This window comes from Salvia hispanica, chromosome 3 (genome assembly GCF_023119035.1).
Source record: "Salvia hispanica cultivar TCC Black 2014 chromosome 3, UniMelb_Shisp_WGS_1.0, whole genome shotgun sequence".
Classification (NCBI taxonomy): Eukaryota; Viridiplantae; Streptophyta; class Magnoliopsida; order Lamiales; family Lamiaceae; genus Salvia; species Salvia hispanica.
This window is the reverse complement of record NC_062967.1, coordinates 1,152,217-1,174,995: the sequence shown is the minus strand read 5'-3', so window position 1 is coordinate 1,174,995 and position 22,779 is coordinate 1,152,217. Positions and strand designations below refer to the sequence as shown.

At 39.0% G+C, this 22,779-nt stretch overlaps 4 protein-coding genes across 5 annotated transcripts; 2 read left to right on the top strand and 2 right to left on the bottom strand.

Annotated features, from left to right (window-relative positions):
* Positions 1 to 514: 514 nt before the first annotated feature.
* LOC125213332 (L-ascorbate oxidase homolog) lies at positions 515 to 3,592 on the top strand. Its single transcript, XM_048113815.1, has 2 exons — positions 515 to 2,026; positions 3,141 to 3,592. Exons 1-2 carry the CDS (start codon positions 660 to 662, stop codon positions 3,439 to 3,441), a joined length of 1,668 nt encoding a protein of 555 aa, XP_047969772.1. The 5' UTR covers positions 515 to 659; the 3' UTR covers positions 3,442 to 3,592.
* Positions 3,593 to 4,387: 795 nt separating this feature from the next.
* Positions 4,388 to 14,684, bottom strand: LOC125214619 (brefeldin A-inhibited guanine nucleotide-exchange protein 5-like). The gene is given in 31 exon segments (XM_048115718.1): positions 4,388 to 4,722; positions 5,190 to 5,285; positions 5,392 to 5,653; positions 5,758 to 5,785; positions 5,787 to 5,966; positions 6,054 to 6,310; positions 6,396 to 6,562; positions 6,856 to 7,212; positions 7,330 to 7,478; positions 7,559 to 7,682; positions 7,769 to 8,008; positions 8,280 to 8,697; positions 9,047 to 9,561; positions 9,619 to 9,813; positions 9,924 to 10,022; positions 10,101 to 10,197; positions 10,317 to 10,399; positions 10,498 to 10,551; positions 10,629 to 10,751; positions 10,979 to 11,047; positions 11,136 to 11,205; positions 11,298 to 11,356; positions 11,501 to 11,680; positions 11,775 to 11,859; positions 11,933 to 11,990; positions 12,130 to 12,188; positions 12,266 to 12,387; positions 12,620 to 12,812; positions 13,573 to 13,648; positions 14,301 to 14,459; positions 14,632 to 14,684. Coding segments are annotated over 30 exon segments (4,605 nt in total). The 5' UTR covers positions 14,413 to 14,459; positions 14,632 to 14,684; the 3' UTR covers positions 4,388 to 4,644.
* A 336-nt stretch (positions 14,685 to 15,020) lies between these two features.
* Positions 15,021 to 18,956, bottom strand: LOC125208877 (protein LUTEIN DEFICIENT 5, chloroplastic). Of its 2 annotated transcripts, none has more exons than XM_048108374.1 (16): positions 18,744 to 18,956; positions 18,503 to 18,656; positions 18,061 to 18,277; positions 17,908 to 17,979; positions 17,679 to 17,789; positions 17,353 to 17,544; positions 17,110 to 17,271; positions 16,908 to 17,003; positions 16,724 to 16,825; positions 16,590 to 16,622; positions 16,423 to 16,503; positions 16,241 to 16,323; positions 15,913 to 16,044; positions 15,572 to 15,632; positions 15,386 to 15,451; positions 15,021 to 15,275 (listed from the first exon to the last, which is right to left on the bottom strand). In XM_048108374.1, exons 1-16 carry the CDS (start codon positions 18,841 to 18,843, stop codon positions 15,120 to 15,122), a joined length of 1,818 nt encoding a protein of 605 aa, XP_047964331.1. In that variant the 5' UTR covers positions 18,844 to 18,956; the 3' UTR covers positions 15,021 to 15,119. The 2 variants fall into 2 exon arrangements, with proteins under 2 accessions (XP_047964331.1, XP_047964332.1); XM_048108375.1 differs by having other exon boundaries at positions 18,503 to 18,669; positions 18,744 to 18,889.
* A 1,090-nt stretch (positions 18,957 to 20,046) lies between these two features.
* On the top strand, positions 20,047 to 22,190 carry LOC125214611 (probable serine/threonine-protein kinase PBL26). Its single transcript, XM_048115707.1, has 4 exons — positions 20,047 to 20,268; positions 20,792 to 20,981; positions 21,046 to 21,437; positions 21,837 to 22,190. Exons 1-4 carry the CDS (start codon positions 20,047 to 20,049, stop codon positions 22,029 to 22,031), a joined length of 999 nt encoding a protein of 332 aa, XP_047971664.1. The 3' UTR covers positions 22,032 to 22,190.
* Positions 22,191 to 22,779: the final 589 nt, after the last annotated feature.

Genomic DNA, 22,779 nt, shown 5'->3' with positions numbered 1-22,779 from the left:
TCAAATCACGAAGTTTCGATTTTTCTCTCGATTATCTCATCCGTGTAATAAACATTTGTAATGCCCAAAACGTAGTTGTTTCTTTAAAATAAGTAGTACTGATGTATTTTTTCATTTGCTTTTCTTTTTTCTTTTCTTAAAATCTCTAAACATCATTTTAAGCATGGCCAAAAGATGACGTTTTATACATATTTTGTTTTCTAATCTTATGGGAGTGATCATAATTTGATCAGGTTAAATTTCTATGTTTAAACGACTACTATCCGATTCTGAAATATGAAACTTTTGTATTTCAGTCCAATAAATCTACATTTAATTATTTGTTAATTATGAATTCATCGAAGTAGTCATGTTAATTTCTCAGACATGACTTCTCCCCCCTCCGAGTCCTACTCTTATCCTACTATTTCTTGAAACCAAATTAAGACAAATCGATGCAAGAAACTCTCACTCCCTCTCTCTTCTTGTCTCTCTCTCTCTCCTAGTTTGTTGAAGGAAGTTGAAACTTGAAACCCAAATTAAGATAAACAATATGAGAAACTCAAGGCAAACCATCCTTCCCCACGCCCTTCTCTCCCACCATCGATTCCTCCTCCCCCTCCAAATAAAACACCTCCACTCCCTCTCTCTCTCCTCCAAACAACCACCAACAAACCAATATGACCCTTCCAAAACCCCCCTCCCTCCCTCTCCTCTTCCTCCTCCTTCTCGGCGCGGCCCACGCCGAGGACCCCTACCACTTCCACACGTGGAATGTCAAATACGCGACCCTCTCGCCCCTCGGCACCCCCGAGCAGGTCATCACCATCAACGACCAGTTCCCCGGCCCCCGCATCAACGGCACCTCCAACAACAACATCGTCGTCAACATCTTCAACCACCTTGACGAGCCCGTCCTCTTCACGTGGAACGGCATCCAGCAGCGCAAGAACTCGTGGCAGGAGGGCCTCCCCGGCACCAACTGCCCCATCCCGCCCGGCACCAACATGACCTACAAGTTCCAGGTCAAGGACCAGATCGGCAGCTACTTCTACTACCCCTCCACCTCCCTCCACCGCGCCACGGGCGGCTACGGCCCCATCACCGTCCACAGCCGCGAGCTCATCCCCGTCCCGTACGCCTTCCCCGAGGCCGAGCACGTCGCCCTCGTCGGCGACTGGTACACCAAGCCCCTCCCGGACCTCCTCAAGCTCCTCGACTCCGGCCGCAGCCTCGGCCGCCCCGACGGCGTCGTCATCAACGGAAAAGGCGGGAAAATCGAAAAAAAAACTAACCCTAAGGAAGAGCCGATGTTCACCATGCTACCCGGCAAAACCTACCGGTACAGATTCTGCAACGTCGGGATGAAGAACTCGATTAATATCCGGTTCCAGAAGCATTCGATCAAGCTCGTGGAGATCGAAGGATCGCACACGGTCCAGAACATCTACGACTCCCTCGACGTCCACCTCGGGCAGTGCTACTCCGTCCTGGTGACCGCGGACCAGGAGCCCGGGGACTACTACCTGATCGCGTCGACGCGGTTCACGAAGGAGGTCCTGTCGGCGACGGCGCTCGTGCGGTACGCCGGCGGGAAAGTGCCGGCGCCGGCGGAGATGCCGGCGGCGCCGGTGGGGTGGGCGTGGTCGCTGAACCAGTTCCGGTCGCAGCGGTGGAACCTGACGGCGAGCGCGGCGCGGCCGAATCCGCAGGGGTCGTACCACTACGGGAAGATCAACATCACGAGGACGATCAGGGTCGTGAACAGCGCGGGGGCGGTGGACGGGAGGCTGAGGTACGCGATCAACGGGGTGTCGCACGCGAACCCGGAGACGCCGCTGAAGCTGGCGGAGTACTTTGGGGTTGCGGATAAGGTTTTCAAGTACAATCTGATGAAGGATGATCCCGGGCCGGTGGCGGAGAAGATCACGGTGGCGCCGGACGTGGTGAATGCGACGTATAGGGATTTTATTGAGATTATTTTCGAGAATCCGGAGAAGAGTGTGCAGAGTTGGCATTTGGCTGGTTTTTCGTTCTTCGCCGTCGCGTGAGTTTTCTCTCTCTCTCATCTCTCCATGCAAAATTTAATCCTAAATTTGGTATATTTATTTGCTACTTATTCATAATTAATCATGATTTTGTTACTCTAAACCCACCAAATCAAATATTCTAAGTCTAAAGCTCAAAATTTAGTTAAAACAATTTCGAGGCTACTCCATCCCTCCCGCAATAAGAGTTCTATTTTGTCATTTATGTTCGCTCCGCATTAAAAGTTCTATTTCACTTTTACCATAAATAATAAGCAGGTCTCACATTCTACCAACTTATTCCACTCACATTTTATTACACCCTCCATCCCATAAGAATATGCACTATTTCCTTTTTAGTCCGTCTCACAAGAATGTGCACTTTCTAATTTTGGAAAGTCTTTTCGCTCTAATGAGATGGAACTCATTCTCCACTAACAATACTTTAATTACTCAACCTCTCTTACTTACCAATTTTACATTAAAATACGCCGAACCCAAAGTACATATTCTTTGGGGATGGAGGGAGTATAAAACTAATACTCCCTCCGTCCCGCTTTAGGAGTCCCGGTTGAGTCGGGCACATGTTTTAAGAAAAAAGTGTTTGAGTGCGTAATAAATAAATATTATAGTGGATGTTGGGACCCACTTTTAATTGAGTGTCCAATAAATAAATGTTATAGTGGATGTTGGGACCCACTTTTAACACTTTTTTATTAGTTGTAATGGATGTTGGGACCCACTTTTAATACTTTGTAGGCATTTTTTATTAATTTATCTCAACCAGGACTCCTAAAGCGGGACGCCTAAAATTGATCAACCGGGACTCCTAAAGCGGGACGGAGGGAGTATATACTAAAACCCGTGCCGAACCCAAAGTACATATTCTTTGGAGATGGAGGGAGTATAAAACTAATATATACTAAAACCCGTGCCCAAATCCAAATAGGACTCCTATTGTGGGACGGAGGGAGTAATTTCTAAAAAATAGTACTCCATATTTTAATAAAAAAAAGAATAGCATTCTTGAAAAACCTTTATACATTTTTTGTGTAAAATATGTACAATAGCATCTATCAACAAAGCAAATCACAAAAAACTCTCTTTCACCCTCTCATGCATGGAATGGAACAGGATAGAGCCAGGGAAATGGACACCGGCGAGGCGAAGCAACTACAATCTCATAGACGCCGTGAGCCGGAACACCATCCAGGTATACCCGGGATGCTGGGCGGCGGTCATGCTGACGATGGATAATGCAGGAATGTGGAATTTGCGGGCGGGCTCTACCGAGAGGGCCTACTTAGGGCAGCAGCTCTACTTCAGCGTGCTCTCGCCGGAGCTCTCCCTCCGAGACGAGTACAATATCCCTGACGATCAACTGCTCTGCGGGATCGTCAAGGACATGCCAAGACCTAAATTGTACACCATTTAATTTTTTTTAATTGCAATTTTCATGATTTTTTAAAAAAATTGTATGCCGTGGGGGAGATTTGAATGTAGAGAGATATATATTTTGTGTTGCAGTTCCTCACTGCATTGAGGTTTGAATATATGCTATAGAATAAAGGTAGAGGTTTTTTACAGTTGGAGACAAGCTTAATCAAACCACAAGGGGCTTAAGCCCCTACAATAAAACTCATATAATATTATTAAATATTTGATATTTTTCTCTGCGAAGGTAATCTTATTTCAACATTTCTAATAAATAGTTAATGCATCCCCATAGAAAACAAGTTTTGCATCCCTACTAGAAAAAGCTCCAATTCATTTTAGAAAATTCAGTTGAAAAAGTTAGTGGAATATAGATCCCACTTTTATATATTAGTTTTACAATAAAATGTAAATAGGAATATAGGTCCACTCCAAAAAATGGTAAAAAGTGAAATGTGACAAGATATGTTGGACGGAAGGAGTACTTAACTCGTATTAATTTGAGCAAGTATTTATTATAGTATTAATTTTATTTTTGAGAAAAAAGAAAAATACCGATACTGCATTTTTGAAATAGTAAATTAATACATTTTCGTTGTCCAAAGTTCAATTTTCATATAGTATAAAAACATTTTTCGATCCAACCGGGAAAATTCAACTTTAAATAATCATAAAAATGCCACCACCTTTTTGTGAAATTCGTTTTATGGGATATTGCAAAACATGTAATGACGTAGAAAATTGATCATATGATTTATTGATTTTAATTTAACTTTATTAAATAATAATAATACTGTGTACAGTAGTGTAATAAAACAATAATTGTAACTTGCATGACAGAATCATTGAATAAGGTTTTTCTTCTTTTCATACGTATAATTATTGGACTGGACCTATTAGCAACCTAATTAATTGACAAATTCATAAATGTACACGGTAACACCAACTCAATATAACTGTAATCACATATCCTATTCTTCAAAAATCCAATTTTTCCAAGCCTCCATGACCACTTATAATCAATCTAGCTAGTAAATTCTACTATAGATATGGCCTTAAGCAGAGGTATGAAATTCTACAAAAATAGAATAATTTTTTTTACAGTGAGATTATATAAGTAAAAATTCTACAAAAAATAGAATAATTTTTAAAGTTGGGAGCAGGAAGAAACAAACATAAGTCGTGATCGTATTTGAATTCACAATCACTCTTCGTCTCCGGTGGGCAACATCGTGCTGAGCTGTGAGCTAAATAGATCTGCAAGCGCACTGCGAACGTCCATCTACAAGGGAATTAATCGCGTGTTAGAATCATGGAAAAAAGATCGTGCGCACGAAAAGAAAACCACAACCGCTATTCAATGAGCAAACCTGGCTCTAATACAACTACTTGAAACGAGCCCTGAGCAACGAGCCTATGGTGATATTCGAACTCGTGATATTTCATTTAAAATAGCATGTAAACTATTGTTAAGTGTTTGGCAAAATAAGCTTCTATGGAAAAATAGGCTCCCAATAAAATATATTCATCAACACCATCTTATGTTTTCACTATTTTATCAGAAACAATCAATTTACAAAAAACTCTTACTGTAGTAAGTTATTTCTATTTTCTATTTTCTCTGTCTCCCTATAATTTGTTATTTCTATTTTCTATTTTTTTTTTCATGACAACTTATAAGATCTTTACACATTACATCTTATATCTTTGATAGATTATGCAAGTAGAGCTTGCAGCGAACAAACTAACCTGTTCGGAGCAGACGAGTTTTGTAATGTAAGGGTAAAAATCTCTGAGGTGATCCTTGAAAATCTGGGGATTCATCTCGCACATACCTTTCATTACCTGAAAACCGCGCATTAAGCTTAGAAAATCGAACGAACGAGCAAAACAAAGTGCATCATACGATATCATAATTTTTCCCTTCACAATTAAGGATAGAGTGTGCTACCTTCACAATTATAGGAGCACGTAGTTCAAGAACTCGATGGAGTTCCATATTCGCTGTCTCTTCCATGCTAGATTGAAAATCAGATGCTTCTCTCAGTACCTGTTCGAAGAAAGAGACCAGCTTTTCTTCAGCTATCCCTTCCGGCTTCTCTTCTTTGGCTGCTTTGTCGTCTTGAACTGCAACTGCTGCCGTTGTCTTTAGCAGGATGTTGAGATAGATGCTAGTTGCGGTCAGCTCCTGGCGGAGCAGATTCAACGGAGGCCTGTCGAGGAGCAAATTATTACATGTCATAAAATCGGGAGAGTAACAAAGCAAAAACGTGCCAAAGACTTGAATTTCCTAGTCGAGGGCTCATTTTTAGCCAACCTTTCTGTAGAACTCTGCATTGGAAAAACGAACCTTGGATGGAGAAGACGGCACTGCTGCATCAGATGTAAAGTTCTTTGGTTTCGACGTAAAACTTCTTGTTAACAGGTTGTCCCTCATATTCCCCATAATTTTTTGTCCAAATGTTTGACTACGCTGAAGGCTTCCGACTTCGGAGTCCGTTGCTCCAACAGATGGTGACGGCGGGCCTACAGAAAAAACACCGTCACTTTCTATAAAATTGGTGCTATTTACTGATAAAAAAAATTCTTTAAACATATTACTGCCCAACTAACCTTGAGATACCTCCATATCCACTGCGCGCGTCGTTTCTTGATCTTGTGCCAATGCGTTTTCAGCACCATTAGCTTTGAAGGATGTTGAGCCCATGGAACTCCCATTTGTATGGATTGTGTCATGACTGTTATGCAATGAGTCTCCGGATACCGGAACACCACTGTCCAAGTCTCCTGATAATACCTTGCGATGCTTCCCATTCTCGAAACTCGCATCGTTGAGAAGCTCACGCGGTTGTGTTGCATGCACAGCATCTCTGCTCAGATGCAATCAGTCAATTTAACAACAAAACTAGAAATAAAAAGGTGTGTGTGTGTGTGAGAGAGAGAGAGAGAGATTACTTCAAACTTTTCAACAAAGTAACCCAGTCATCGGAGGTGAACTGGTGACCTCCAACTTCGATCAGATGAACCAATGCACCCAAAGCTATTGAAACAACGGATTGATCGGTCTTTTTTGCACAATCTAACAGTAAACTGAGCAGTTGGGGCAGCATAAAACACACATCCTGCGTTAAACGGACATCAATCATCACAACTCCATCTTTAAATTCATGAACACTCCATATAAAATCAGACAGGGAAAATAAGATAAACGTAATTAACCATACTTATTAAAGGTGAAAAAACAAGAAAACACTTGAGCACATAAATTCATGCGATATTATAATAGTAGTTGAAGTAGATTATTTTTTTCAAGCAAAATTTAGTAGCAGCAGCAGAGACAGTAATCACTAATTTATTGAGTAAACGAATTCTTTAGAAACGTTTAATAGCATAGTAGTCATGGAAATAACTATACCTTGTAAAAACTGTTGAAAAGATCGCACAGCAACTGGAGAGCGTGGACAGTGCTTTCACGAAGCCACTCATCCTCGGAAGACATAAGATTATCTTTTCCAGCATGTCTCACATGGTCAAAAATGGGGAAAAGGATTCCTTGGAAAATACTCTCCCAAAATGCCGTAGAGAAATTGCTTCCTCTCTCGTTCAGCAAATCAAATAGAACCTCGAGTGCACAATTACTGACCTCCGATCTCGGATCAGATATAAGCCTAGAAAGACCGGACAGCATGGGGAACCAATAATGCTCGGCTAATTTGCAAGTTTCGTCGACTGTGCTATCTACAGATTTCAGAGAACCAACAGGTACAAGGCCCTGGAAACGAGGAGCAACAAATAATAGCTAGATTCATCAGAAGAGAGTTTGGTTTATGTAACAAATTTACATAAAATCCATAAAAACATTCCAAATTATTAGTACTTGAAAACAGACCTCTGAAAGACGATTCTCAGATATGCGGAGGAGAGCAATGGACTTCAAGCTAATGTCAACTGAGCTCTTATTGGTGGCGAATCCAATCAGGCAGTTCACACAATCCATGAAGCAGTCGACAAAAACCTGATTGAAGTGCTCCAATATAACTGCAGCACTGTTTGTTAGACACGAACATTTCTAAATTGAGCAATATACGCAAGAGAAAAGAGAAAGTTCGGCCTCAAACCTTGTTCAATATTCTCAAATGCACTTTCGACTATGGGTTCTAGGCTATCGTCGGCAGCCATAGTGAAAATCATGAAAATGCTATGCCATCCAGATTTTATAATTCCAGCTCTTGATCTTATGATCTGTTTAATTTAACTAGAATACATTGATATCAAAAGAAGCAGCAATATAAATTCACAAAAGATCAGATAGTACAAGGCAAACATACTTGAACGATGCCACTTAATATAAGCCTTCTTATGGATTCACTTTTGCTGCTTTGCATGAGAACGACGAATGGTTTGAGAATTCCTTTCTGGAAAGTGAAGTGTCCAAGCTCGGGATGCTCCAAATATTTCATTCCGAGCCGTTGTAGAGAATCGATAGAGTATATTGCAACTTTTTCATCAGCATGACTCCCAGCAAAGATGAAATGTTGTGCTAAGACGGTCCATATTCTAGCCCAAACCTGGAAATAGAACAATTAGGACCATAATCATCCTAGGATTGCGAGAACATTGCACTGAATGTATAAAGTCACTACATACATTCCTAGTACAGTTGACTGCACTAACAAAATAAATTTTTTACCCCTTACGGGATTCGAACCCTTAATTATTGTGAGAATGGGTAACCAACCCTCTGATTGTGAAGATAGATGCATATCCTTGCTGGACCAACGCAGCACATTCAATAAAAACACTGTAAATGAAAATAAATTTGTAAGGTGATCAGATTACCATGTGTATGCGAGTCATATTGGAATAGCTAATTCCAACAATCTTCTGCAAGCTAAAAGTACGAGCTGGTGACTGTTTTAATTCCTCGGCTGATACATAACACAAAGCGGAAAAAAACTCAACCACTGATTCACTGGGCAATTTGACACTATTGGAGAAGACTTGTTCAGTTGCTTTTCCTGAGAGCTCTCTCAGAGATTGAAGAATAGCATCTCTAGAGTTTTGATTTGTTCCTTGCACGATGGTTGCAGTCATAGCAGGGCAAGAAACAATATATTCAAGACGCGAAATACATTCCAGAATGGCTAACCAAGAGTCTTGGAGGGCATACATATGGGTATTGCACAAATCAAGAAGGGTCCGTAGAGCTTCTACATTTTTCTCACGCATATCTCTAGGCGCGTGTAAGAAATTATACCTGCAATCAATTTATAAGATATTATTATGCCTCTTTCAATCATGTAAAAGTTTCGAGATATGTTTGCCATTATACCGGTGGAATTAATCAATCAAAATCCTTTCTTCAAATTAAATCCCTCCAACCAAAACATTCCATTCATTCCTAAAGCTACCACACAGATTTATCAAGAAGTGATGAAATTGTCTACTAAAACTCTAAAACACAACCGAATAAGCTTGGATAACTTTTATCATCTTTGTTCTTAATGTTAATGCTGATATGAAAGCCTAAGACTGCTTTACATGACATAAACAAGAATAGAGTGCTAACTATTATGCAGTGTTTGAGAACATAATTTGAGAATTACCTCAGTAATGAAGTCAAAAATGCATAGCGGATGGTGTCCATTCCGAGCGCGAACATTATAACTACACCTTCTTTGAATCCTTCCATACAAATACTAATCCATGTTGAGTTGTCTGGTTCACCCATGACGACGGAAAAAGTAGCAAGTAATGGCCATCCTACAACTTCAACCATCGGACGTAAAATGTCAATCCTGTCTGAAGTGAAAAAGACACCTTTTTTGTCGCCTTGCTCCTTAATCACAGCATGTATCTTATTAAGAACAGCCTCTTTTTCGGGAATGGAATCGCTCGAAGATATCCTTCTAGGAAAGGACAGATTGAGAACATTGAGTAGGCCGCGTCTCCCGTTCAGTTCTAATTTGTACTTGCTGTTTTTCAAACATTCCACTGAATCATCTTTATTTACTAATTCTTCTTTTACAATGTTATCATATATCTCCTCCAAGAGTTCTTGAGGAGCAGATTCTTCAGCAGTACTTGCACTCATTTGTATGAAATCGCTTCTGGACAGTTTCGGCCACCGAGAAAAGAAAATGCCATATAATTTCATTAAACTAGCAAATTTTCATACCTCAGAGACAGAAGCTTCCATGGTGGACTTATAAACCTTTAACCCCTCAAAATTGCTCAGTGATTCTCCCGTACCTTTTGATCCATCCAATCTTCTAGCTAAAGCTTCAGAGGATTTATTGTCCTCGTTCTGATTATCTGATTTTCTGTGCCCCTTCTCCCAAATTACTAGTGATTTGACAATATTCACGAGACCCTAGAGCGACAACCCGCAAACAGGCCATGTCAATTTACACAACAATGTGGAGAGCTCTCATAAGTAAGAATGATAAGATCATGAGGGGGCAAGCAATGTTCGAGATAGACCTGAAGAGACGATATCTTAATTGATACTGTCTGGGATGCGGTAGAAGATTTGGGATCCAAATTTTGAGTACCTTGAGCAATTTTGGATAAATTGGCAACCTAGATGAGAAAAAAGTGTATGATGATAAAGTAATACGGATTGTACACGGAAAGTATCCTATATCACAAGACACATACCATCTTTTCAAACAGGTTTGGTGCTTCATTATCACAGTCGTAATTTATATACAGGTCAACAAGCGTCTGAGGATCCTTACAGATTTTCTCCAATGTCCTGGCAAATTTTATTAATGATAATTAAAAGCCAACATGAGCTGCTTTTGACACAAGGTAGCAGAGCAAGAACTCGAGCAACGTATATTCCAATATTTGTTTCAAAAGACAACAGCATACCGGAGTACAACTAGCTTTTGATTAAGATCTGATCCATCCAAAGCTTTCAGAACAATTATGGGAAAGAAAACTCCGATTTCAGCCTGTAAAAGGATTAATATGTTCAGTTTGAGAGGGCAAGTGAAACAAAGCTTTCGTTTGCTTAAGACAAGATGAGCAATGTTTCTGAAATTTGTTTGACCTTGAGACTTTCCCTAAATCGCAACAAAATAACTGAGAAAATCCCCGCTGCATGCTAGCAAGACATGAAACAAAACTATTAGCACTTTAACAGCAATAAGTAAAGGGTGTCAAAGCACAACCATAACATACCTGAAATAACACAGGAGACTGGGAAACCGCCGCCCGCAATAATGCAAATGAAAGGTGACCTCTTAATGAGTCAACAAACTGACAATTCTTTGTGAATGAGACACCGCAATCAGCCAATACACCCTGTAAATCCACATGAAGTATGCTTCGTTAATACACATTAACAGTGCAGCATCATCATTATAAGATGCAAACATATCCTTCATTATCTGTAACAAAACTATCAAAGAAAAAACACTCCCCCAAAACAAACTATTGCACCGACAAAAAGTCTAATTTATGCCTATTGCCCTATTCTATAGTTCTTTTGGGATGGGGGTGATGGAAAACAAATATAAGAAATCTTTAACCTGTAAAAGCTCAAGAGATAGAATACGACTTTTGGAAGTAAAATCATCATTGCCCTCCTTCATAGCCATCTGTAAGCAAATTGCTAGATTAATAAAAAATGTTCGGACAAAAAAATTAGGACTAGAATGTAAGAAGATTGCATCCAGATACACAAACCTTACAGAGAGTACGGAAAAGAAGTAAAGCATCACGTTGTGCAATACTCATGCTCTTTTGACCCGTTCCACTGAAAGAAATCAGCAATTTTACTATCATCGTATGCAAACTCAGATTGCGACTGTAATCATGCACTTTTGCAAACTCAGATTGCGACTGTACCTTTCGAGTTTACTATCATCTTCAAGATCCACAGCCTTCTGAAGGATATCCTCGAGACCCTATACATAGAGGAGTTTTGACCAAAACTGCAGATATGAGATATCTATAAACAACCTCAAAGAGCGTTATTAACAAAGAAAATGTATAAACATATCATCAAACTGCACAAGAAAGATATAAACATATCAATGCGAGTGATATACCTTTATATCAGTGCCACCTATAAGACTCTGAATTCCTTCACCAGACGCAATGAGTGTACTATCTAAATGTTTCACAGTTATAATGTCGTCTGTAGTCTTTTTTGGGTCATTATGATTACTGAGCGACTTTTCTAGGTCCTCCATTTGACCATCTTTGTTTTTAGAAGATTCCGGAGATACCTGAATGAAAAGGATGTATATGTTCCATCATGTATAATCACTCTACCCGTGCTGGAATTATGCAAAAGAATTTGTATAAGAATATATTGCATACCGCATCGTTTTCCATTTGTCTAAAAATGATGCTGAGCATTTGCGTCAGTGATGCCCTTGCTGTTGCTTGGTTTATAGGACTCTTGCTAAACATGCCAGGAAGTATTAGCACTAGATGATGTACAAGTCAAACAAATCGGGATAACAAAATGAAGATACCTAGTATTAGCAATATTAAAGCAAACTTTGATGACTTCGAGCAATGGGCAACCATGAACTGCATAACAAGAGATCAAATGATTACAGCATATCAATTATATTTTCTTGAGATAAGTCTGAACTGTATATTTCCACATATTATATGGAGTATCATATTAGGACAATTGAACAATAATTGAGCCCATAACGTGAAATACCTCGAACCTTCGTCGATGCTATGGCAGTAAGAAGAACTTTCATTACTTGAAGAGTGACACTGCATTGTATTTTATAGGGTTATTATACTCGGGAAATGTCAAATGCCACTCAGTCTTATTGTATCAATACATGTACCTGTCAGGTGTTGAAGTATCCACACAGCTGCAAACCATAATGAGTATGTCTGTCAACAATTTTGAATTTTTATCGCCATCAATACCAGGATCACCTTCTAGATGATTGTAAACAACGAGTTTCTGTGTGAAAAAAAGAAGAAGAAATGTAACTGATCATTACATCCATAACATTTCTTATTCATTCCCTTGAGGTGAAACCAAATCAACATGCCCTAGAGGTGAAATGTGATAAGCCATACACCACAACATATCAATATCAACTTTCATGTTGGCAAGTACTGAATTTTAAATAGCCTATCCCAAAAAGAAACTTCTACAAACTATATAAGTATGAACGAAATGGATGACGTACATGAAAGCAATCCAATGCAAGTTCCACCAATTTAGTATTCTTCGTTTCAAAGGCAAGCTTAAGAGGTTCCAGAACAAGATCAGAATCTGACACTGCTGTGGTTGATCCACTGCTGCTAGTAGGTTCGGCATCCTTAGCAGCTGATTCAGCTCCCTCATTTTTTTCACCTCCAGAGTCAGGTTCAAATGAACCACTGAGAAAAAGCATTGTACAGATTGAAACTACATGGAACAGAGATAAAGAAGCAGGATTGTAGTAAATACGTCAGGAGAAATTAACCATTTTTCTAAGGGAGAAACTTATGCATCTATATTTCTCTTCGTGCATAACTACTTATGTATCTCTATTTCTAAGAAAATGGTGAAAAAATATTACTTCCCCTCAAAATTCTCTCCCACAACACATAATTTGAGAACATATATCAACCAAGCATTAATTCTCTCTCTCAAAATACATATTCCAGAACATGCCACAAAATTCACAACAAAATGTATAATCGTAGGTGATGCATGATGACAGATTCAACGATCTATGATGAAAACCAATGATATGCTAACCATCATATCATTAACTCAATGTTTGGTGTTTTTATAACTTGATATCAATTTTACATCACTGATGCTCTGAAGGCACGTGACTTCATTTAAGTTTTGTACCAAGGGAAGTAATTATTCTAAACTTCACTTAACCTACATTCAGGCATATCTATGTATATCAATGAGTAAGAGTGCATATCTACACTTTCATGGACCTACATACGAGAGTAGTAATTATTTCGGATGCATATTTTCCCATCTAATAATCATTTTTTCTTGCTCCTCATCAGCATCCACGCCAGTTATTTAGGAAATGCAGTTCGACAACAGTGAGAATTCATGGATACAAGGATGAGGTTTTCATAACATTATTCGCCAAGAGTACCAAAACCTAAAATCTCACTGTCGCTAGAACACCTTTGCTTTGGAGCTGCCGTTGAATCTTGCTTAGTCTCGCCAATATTTGACTGCTGATTGGAATCCTTTCCACCGTCTGAATCATCAAAGGACAACGGAAAACATATATTAGTCTGAGAGATTTCAATCCACATTAACAGCACAAAAGTGTGAAACACGCGGTCAAAACGTTGCTGAGTAAGGCACTGTTGTACGATAACAACCCAATTTACTGATCCACCAACACTCCCCCACCACCAAAACCAACGGAATAAAAAAGAACACATTCCCATGTGACATAAAGTAGCATAGGTAAAGCGTAAACATAAGAAAAATAAAAATATTAAAACAGAAAATACATAGGCGAAAGATGGAAAACAATAACAAAGAGGAGACGAGACGAATATTAATCGGAGATAAAAACAAAACCCCCAAAAAAGATTGGAAAATTAATGGAGCTTTGGTGTGTCTCATAACCACAAGTTCTACATTCACTATCACTTACTTTCCCACAAGTTCTACTTTCACTATAACTTACTTTCCCACAAGTGAAACAATAGCTCAATTTACATGTATTCCACACTACCGCTTCCTATAGAATCTAAAATCAAACTCAACTAACCTCCACACTCAATCAAGTTTGGCCAACCAATCAAAAACATAAACTAAACAAGAAACACCACAACCATATTTATCTCATACAGCCCCAAATGCTGAGCAAAAGAGGCACAATTTAGATACAAACGCACCCAAATACGTCTGAATGGAGGATTGAAGAGCATTGTATTTCTTGTTAGAACATTCTTTGAGCATCGACTCAAATGCCCGCGCCACAAGGTCTCCTGGCGCGCTGCCCGACATCCCTGCCGAACCTTTTATCCCCTCAGTTCAATTCAGTTCAGCTCAATCTGCATCAGAAATCCCAATTTAAAAAATCAGCGGAATTCCCTCTCTTCTGATCAAATTGGATCAGGAACAAAACGATCACATATTCACACGCATTAGGCATGCGAGATTGCGATCTTCCGATCACAAGCAGCGGAATGAGCGAAATACCAGAACAAAGATTGAATTTTTCACCTGGGTTTTTGCAGAAATTCTATCTTTGTTAGAGAAAAGTCAAGAGATCTGGCTTGGAAGAATGGGCGCTGAGAGAAGCTCTGTTTTAAGACAGGAAACAGAGTCGTTATTCGCAGTTGAAAATTGAGTAACGCTTTTTGTTTTGTTTAAATGTATAATAGAAATCGTTAGTTGAATTTATAGGAAGAGATTGTGTATCTAGAGAATTTAATTTGTACCTGTATAAGGCTTTTGCAATATTAATTACAGCGTATCTCACGTTATAGTTTTGTGATACACTTAATTTTTTTTTGTTTATGGTAATTTTATAATATAAATAATTTTTACTATATAGGGGGTTTCTTTTATTATTTTTTAAATACGAATCAATTAACTTGAGACGGAACGAGTATAAAAATGTGTGTATACACATGTAATGTATTCATTTATATATAGAGTTTGGAGTAGTTGAAGTAACAAAGTGCAGATTCACTAATATCTCTCTCTCTCTAAGAAATTGAGGCTGCCTCTTGAGTGTTTGGTGGCGAGTCCACACTCATAGTCGAGACGTCCAGGTTCGGGATCACAGGAGCTCGCTGCCTTCGCGTAACTGTCATTTTCAGACCTTCTGTGGTGTGGATAGTTGCGCCAGTAGTCATCTTGACCTGCAAAGAGCGAGAAGGAAGCGTTTACTTTGGGCGATAAAATGGACTAAAAACACATGGTAGTGATGTAGATGCTGCGCGATTGGGTATGATTTTCGAAGATATCTTACTGGAGGGGCACCAATTGCGAGCTGGAAATCAAATCTACGGACAAGCATCGCGACTGCTACAACAGTCTGCAAATCGAAGAAGATGATTGCGGTATTAACATCAATGTGACTATGATATGATGAGCAGATTAAGCAATAAAAACACAATTCAACATCTGACTAATGGCAGGGCTTGAAATAGTTTACCTCGAACGTTGCAAACATGTCTCCGATACACTTTCTTGGCCCTCCCCCGAATGGCAAGTAGCTGCAACAGAAAAGTGGTGAAATTCCTCGCATTAGCTGACGATTGTTTGAGATATCAGACTATCAGTTGGAAATGAAAATACATGACATATTAAAATGTGAACATGATCATTTCTTTTGTGTTCGTGTTGTTCTGTCGTCGACCAGGCGGTTGAAACCTCAGATTTCATACATCAAACCGAGATGGATTGCATTATCCACGGAAAATTACAGTGTGAGTTGCCATATGCCAAATAGTCATTTTAGATTTGGACACAAAGATAGTAGCTGAGGATTCAGACCTGAAATTCTGGTTTGTCTCATTTGGATTAGGGCCGTCTAAAGGCCATCTTTCAGGATTAAATTTGTCGGCTTCTTCCCAGAGATGAGGGGAACGGTGCAGATTCCACACAGATATGAATATATCCTCATCCCTGCAACACCAACTTCGTTTAGATACAAAGAGAGAAGGTCCTGTCTATGCAAAGAGGCGATCCCATAGTTCAACGACAGACAATGCGACACTCTCATTCCAGGTAGCAAAATGCCACTGTTATTGAGAACTAACTATTTAATCAAAACCTGTAAAATTTTGTATACACAACAATTTCGTGGTTATCAAGAACTAACTTTTTAATCGGGTACTTCCCAAGCATGTCATCACCAAGGGAACGGCGGATTAGAACAGGAGGCTGTGGATAGAGTCTCAATGACTGCAAAAGTTGGAAAAATATAAAAGCAGTTAAAATTGAGATATGGGAAATGCAGAGATAGCTTGCAACCGATATTCTGGTTGAACGGGCATTACTCACTTCATTGATAACTCTAGTTGTATATTTTAGCTTCTTCATATCTTCGACAGTTGGAAATCGGTCACCTAGAACTGAATCGACCTGTGCAGCAGTTTCAAAGATACATATTAATTGAAGTGATCATCGTCAGACTCGGAGCCAGAGGTAAAATGGGCAAAGAGACGAACCTCTTTTTGAAGCTTGGCCATCACACTAGGCTCCTAGAAGTTATAAAACAATTAGACAGAAACGAAATGTTAGAATCATATACTCCACTTTACAACATTGAGTATTTGTGGACAACCACCGTTGGCGTTAATACCTGTGAAAGAAGATAAAATGTCCATGTCAGCACAGCAGCAGATGTTTCGTGCCCAGCTATGAGCATTGTCATCAGATCATCACGGAGTTGTTTGCTTGAAACCTACAGATTATCCCGATGAGGATCTTACCAGAAAATTCAGTGATGTATTATAAATAGACAGAAAGATTAACTACTTCCGTACATCATCCCCAGATGCTAATAGGAAATGAAGAATGCTAGGATCTCGTTCGTTCATGTACTCCTCATGGAACTGCAGTTCTTCTTCATCTACAATTTTCTGAAAACGGAAGAGGGGAATAGGTCAAGAAAGGTAAAGATTTATTGCAGAACACCAAGAACATAGCGAATGAAACAAGAATCGGAAATAGACAAACGAACTTTACCTTACAAATTGCAATCAGGTCATCTAATGTGTCGTTCACTAGCTTCAGGGCAGCATTAACCTTCCTCAACTTTGGCGAAATATCTTTCCATATGGGAATGTCCCAGAAAGGAATTGGCGCGACACTTCTGTCCTCTGCTTCTCGTAAAACAGTGTAAACAGCCTGTAGCAAAGAGCGAGTATGAGAGCTGGTTTCACATAAAATGGTCCTAAATGATAAGCTAAGTACGTGCCAGGCCAATACCTCAACAATTCCAGTATCGACACTTAAAGAGTCGAAATCATAATTGAATACTGCTTTCCCAATGATATCTAATGTCAAACGGGAAAAGAGAGACTCCATCTCAACATCCTCGCCATCAGATGCAGCAGCGTCAAGCTTTTTGCATAGTCTATCAGTCGCATCTCCAAACAAGCTAAACATTGCAGCCACAAACTAAGAGGAACAACGTAAAGTGGTATCAGTTACAACGACATATATACTACAGATCACATTATCCTTAAATCTTTCTCGTGTATTTCTTTATTTCTTTTTTTGGGATAATAATGGTTGCACCATCTGCACACTACCTTCTGGTGCAACGCAGGCACTATAGCACGTCTTCTAACACGCCATATTTCCCCATCAGCGGGTATAAGTCCTTTTCCCATTACAAAGTCTAAAATCTCAGCTAAAATTCCCTGGTCGGAAACCAAAGAAAACGAACTCAATTCAGTTCACAAACAGATACTGAAATCAAAACGTTCAGAAGTAGACAAGAAACGAAGCAGAAACATCTCGTCTCTGCAACTGCAATACCTTCGAATAAGACTTTGGATTGTCTTTCAATATATGTTTGGCGATTGAAGGATCCGATACTATTAGAAACGACTGCAACAGAACCCCATAACAGTTACTCAGCAAAGCATAAATTCAAACGAAAACAGACACTACAATCAAACTGAACCTAACCTTAGGACCAAATGTTAGCCTGAAAATTCCACCATAAGTTAGGTAAAGCTCATACAATGGCACGAAAAACGGCTCGTTTCTGATGGCGCCTATCGATCCTTTTGCCTCAGGAATCTTCAGATAGTCCCCTGAACCCCCGGTGACATTGACTATGAACTCAACTATCTCTTTCGGTAAGCCCAGTTTCGACAAACCGTTTTCGAGTTGCGATTGAAAGCTATAATCATAACAAGAATGCAATTTACAATCCAGAAAAGGAATTACACAAGAAAATAATTGCATAACCAAACCTATCATACTTCACATCCAAACAAACTGCAACATTAATGAATAACATACAATACCTCAAAAATCACAAAATCCCCAATTCTAAGAGTTTCAACAATTTCCCAATGGTACTACAAATAAAGCACACAGTACAACCTAAAATCCACATTTTTACCTTTGCTTCTCGACTGTGAATTCTCCGGAAGCAATTCGCGCCGAGAGCTCCGCCCTACGCTTCTCTTCCAAACGCCTCTCCACATCCTTCACCGCATCATCTCCGGGAGCTCCTCTCCCATTACCCGACGCCGAGCAACTAACCACGGAATTCCCTGCAAATTCAATCTATATTCACGAATAATAGACGATAAACACGAAAACAACCAGCTTAGTTGTACATTACGCCTCACGCATTGTACCATTGGACTTCAAATTAACAGCAGGGCTGAATTTCCTTCTCCAGTCTCTCGCCTGAAATGTCTGCGGCGAGAATTGGTGGAAGGAGAGACTCGCAGCCATTGTTGTTTCAGAGAGAAAATGATGCTGGGGAGAGGAGGAGTCAGGAAGACGATAATGGGCGTAAGTCTGCAGAGTCCGCCACAACAGCTAAGAGAGATTCTCTAATGCCAGGAAGAAGGTACAACCGGCGATACGCTGTGTATCACTTAAATATTGTACGGTGATCTGTCGAGATTAATATTGGAGTGGCGTTAGTAATATTCGGTCCGCTAACGACAAACGAAGGGTAGATATTTTAGTGTTGCTGACGTGGCAGGGGAGAGAATGACTAGCCTATTGCTGGCCTATGTACCATTGGAGATGCTCTAAGAGGTGTTGTTATTTTAACGCACTCCTCACGGTATTTCCTTTTCGTACTTTCTATAAATACCTCATTCAACTTATTTAATTTTGTTAAATAGATATAAAGTAAGTAGTATATTCTAGTACTAATTTATTTTACTTAAAATTAATATATAAATAAATTTTATAATCCATTTTTCATTCATTTTTATTTAAACCAATAAAAAAAAGTGAACCTTCAAATTTACTGTCCATTAAATTCTCCCTCATTTTCCGGAATCAAATGATCAAATGTTTAGTAAAATTGTTGAATGTCTGTTGAAGGCCCATTTCCTCTTCCAACAATATGCGGATTGAAAGGTTACCGGAAACATATCCATTCCTAGAATCATAGCACATATTGTGTTCGATAAAAGTCGTGAAAGAGGATTTTCTAGAGAAATGGGTTTCTTCTCGTGTTTTACGAGAGGGAAAATCAAAGGGAGTAAGAGGAATGAGCCAATCGCTAGTGCTAACCATCACCAAGCCGATGTGGGACAAGATATTAGAATTTTAACAATATCCTTCCAACATTCTATTAAGTATATTGTGAGAATGAATAAAATTAAGACTTGATTTGTCCAAAAACAATAGTCTCTTTTTTATGTGTTGGTCTTTCTACAAAAATTAGTGTCTTTTCGTTTTTTTATTCGACTCGCCACTTTTTTCTCTTTCTCCTACTCGTTTCTTAATCTTTATCTTTTTTCCAATTTATTCAATTCCCCACAATTTACTATTTTTCCGATAAAACTTGTGTCGTTCATAAAAAGTTGAGCTCCTTGTAGGCTACACTTGTGTTTGCCAAAACTTAAAAATTAGAAGTGTATATTCTTTTTTGCCAAAAAAATAGTGACTTCAAAAATCTAAATATGAGTATTGTTCATGTATTTACATACAATACACCATAGAAGACATCCATTTCCTGGACATGGTGCTAAGAACTCGCAGGCAATTGCAGCAGATGATGGTGACGACGACGAAAATAAGGCAGAGGCGTTCAATTTCCGCGACCTTGCAACAGCTACAAAAAATTTCAAACCAGAATGTCTAATTGGAGAAGGTGATATTGGAAGAGTATATAAAGGAATCCTTCAATCTGGCCAGGTAACTTTTTCATGAGAATTTCAATTTTTTCCAAAAATTGAAGTGTAATTAATCTTCGTTGGGACTGACCAGAAAATGGAACATCTTCGTTGGGACAGATAGAATATATAGATAATTCTAGTATTACATATTTTTACCCTTTTATAGTACTCCCTCCGTCCCAGTTTAAGAGACACATTTTGCCATAAAAGTCTGTCCCAGTTTAGGAGTCACATTTAGAATCATCCATACATAAAATTTTACCTCATTATTCATCAAAATTACACCCAAATGTCATTATCTACATAAAAATAAACAAAAAAACTGAAAAACCAAAAAGTCAAATCATCTCACTTTCCACCAACTCACTTTATTTATTACACACTCCATCAATTTCTTAAAACTTGTGTCATAACTAATTCTAACTCCTAAACTGGGACGGAGGGAGTAATTAGGAAAAGATTAGGTATCTCCAAATTTGAGAGTAATTTTATCTTTATTCAAACAAAAATTCTACCTAAAAAAACAAGTTGTTTCTCAACAGGTCATGGCTGTTAGGCAGCTAGACAGAACTGGAACACAAGGGAGCAAAGATTTCCAAACTGAAATAGTGAAATTAAGTCAGCTTCACCACCCAAATCTGGTGAAAATAATTGGATATTGTGCTGATGGAGATCAAAGGCTTCTAGTTTATGATTACTTTCCATCTGGTTCTTTGGAAAAGCATCTATTTGGTAAACTCCAAACCCTAATTTCAAATTTTTGAACAAGATTTTGAAATGGACTTTTCTCCTTCAGATATTGCAGGGGATCGAAAGCCGTTAGACTGGCCCGCGAGAGTTAAGATAGCGTACGGGATAGCTCTAGGGCTCGAGTTTCTGCACGACAAGGCCAACCCGCCCATCATATACCGCGATCTGAAGGCGTCGAACATCATGCTGGACGAGACGAACACCGCGAAGCTGTCGGAATACGGGCTGGCTAAGCTCCTGCAGGGAGGCACCAATCCGAATGTGTCGCCCAGAATGGTCTCGTCATATGGTTATTGTGCACCCGAGTTCGAGATGCACGGGGAGGTCACAGTGAAGGCTGATGTCTATAGCTTTGGCGTCGTCCTGCTGGAGCTGATCACGGGCCGGAGAGCCTTCGACAGCCAGAGGCCCACGGAGGAGCAAGTTCTCGGAAATTGGGTGAGTAAAACTACTAACCTAGTAGTACATACTATCATCCGTCTCATTAAAAATGACATGACATGTTTCTTTCGGGCACGTAGATTGAAAAAATTGTTTTTTAAAAAAATTAAAAAAATAAATGTGAGTAGCTTTTTGTGAAAAAGTAGTTTCATTTTTTTGGAATAGACTACTTATAATACTCCCTCCGTTCTATAGTAGTGGAGTTATTTTTTCATTTTGGGATGATCCATCATAGTAGAGTCATTTCCCTATTTAGCAAAAATTTGGGTGTTTTGGCAGGCCCAGTCCGGTAATCCATTTATGTAGTATATGGTTTGTGGGCCCAAGGCAACGACAACCGTACAATCAACTGACATTATAACTGCTTTATAACTACTTTATGGTTTTGTTTGCCAGGTGAAACCGTTTCTCAGGAACCCGAAGAAGTTTCCTGAGATTGCGGACCCACTTCTGGAAAGTCAATACCCTATAACGAGCTTGAATCAGGCGATCGGGGTGGCATCAATGTGCCTTCAGGAGGAGCCGGCCGTTCGCCCTTTGATCTCTGACGCCGTGGCTGCATTGAGTTTTTTGGCGATGGATCCGCCCTAGGCGGCTTTGTAACAATATGTAGAGGCCAAAATTAATTGACATAGTAAACAAGAAGAGATGTAAATTCAGCCAATGTTCTTTTTTGTCTAATCTATGATTTTTGTCCCATGATTTGGGACATTGTTTTGTGATCATTGATGCATTCTTCTAAGAAGTATAAATGACCAATGTTATTAATAGCTATCTATAAGTCTATAACCATTGTAAATTATTATAGAAACTCTAGAAATATTTTTTTGGCTCAACAAATTCAAGATTTCCACTTCATATTATTCTACATTTTTGTCACATCTAATTCTAGGGTTTAACTCTATGCAGAAAAAGGTTTGAATGAGCTTAAAATATTAAAAATCAATTTCCAGGGACAAAAAGATGTTAAATGAAAATAGATATTTTAAACAAAATAATACTCCAAAGTTATAAAAAAAAAAAAGTGTAGTGTAGCTTTAAATTAAAATACAAGATTGAAACAATAATTCAAAATACAGATTATCCAAATATCACCTAACATCAACAAAAGACACCTTCGGCTAATCAGTCCCTTTTCCTCGACGATGAATCTCCATATCCTGAAAAATTATAAAATTCAATATGGAAATACATTCGAATAATGATGTTTCTATTTTAGAAAATGTGTAAACATTTAAAAAGGAAAATGTGTTATTTAAAGGGGTGGAAAGAGTAAAATTTACCATTTCCGTTTGTAGCAATGAAGATGCGTAAATGGGGGTCGACAGGAAGGCCGACA

Coding starts and splice junctions, on each gene's coding strand:
- LOC125208877 (XM_048108374.1), bottom strand. CDS start 18,843: ATGGCTGCGAGTCTCTCCTTCCACCAATTCTCGCCGCAGACATTTCAG. Junction 18,278..18,502: donor TTCACAGTCGAGAAGCAAAG/GTAAAAATGTGG, acceptor TTATGATTATAG/CTTTCAATCGCAACTCGAAA. Junction 16,504..16,589: donor TGGCCAAGCTTCAAAAAGAG/GTTCGTCTCTTT, acceptor ACTGCTGCACAG/GTCGATTCAGTTCTAGGTGA.
- LOC125213332 (XM_048113815.1), top strand. CDS start 660: ATGACCCTTCCAAAACCCCCCTCCCTCCCTCTCCTCTTCCTCCTCCTT. Junction 2,027..3,140: donor TTTTCGTTCTTCGCCGTCGC/GTGAGTTTTCTC, acceptor GGAATGGAACAG/GATAGAGCCAGGGAAATGGA.
- LOC125214611 (XM_048115707.1), top strand. CDS start 20,047: ATGTATTTACATACAATACACCATAGAAGACATCCATTTCCTGGACAT. Junction 20,982..21,045: donor TTTGGAAAAGCATCTATTTG/GTAAACTCCAAA, acceptor TTTCTCCTTCAG/ATATTGCAGGGGATCGAAAG. Junction 21,438..21,836: donor AGCAAGTTCTCGGAAATTGG/GTGAGTAAAACT, acceptor TTTGTTTGCCAG/GTGAAACCGTTTCTCAGGAA.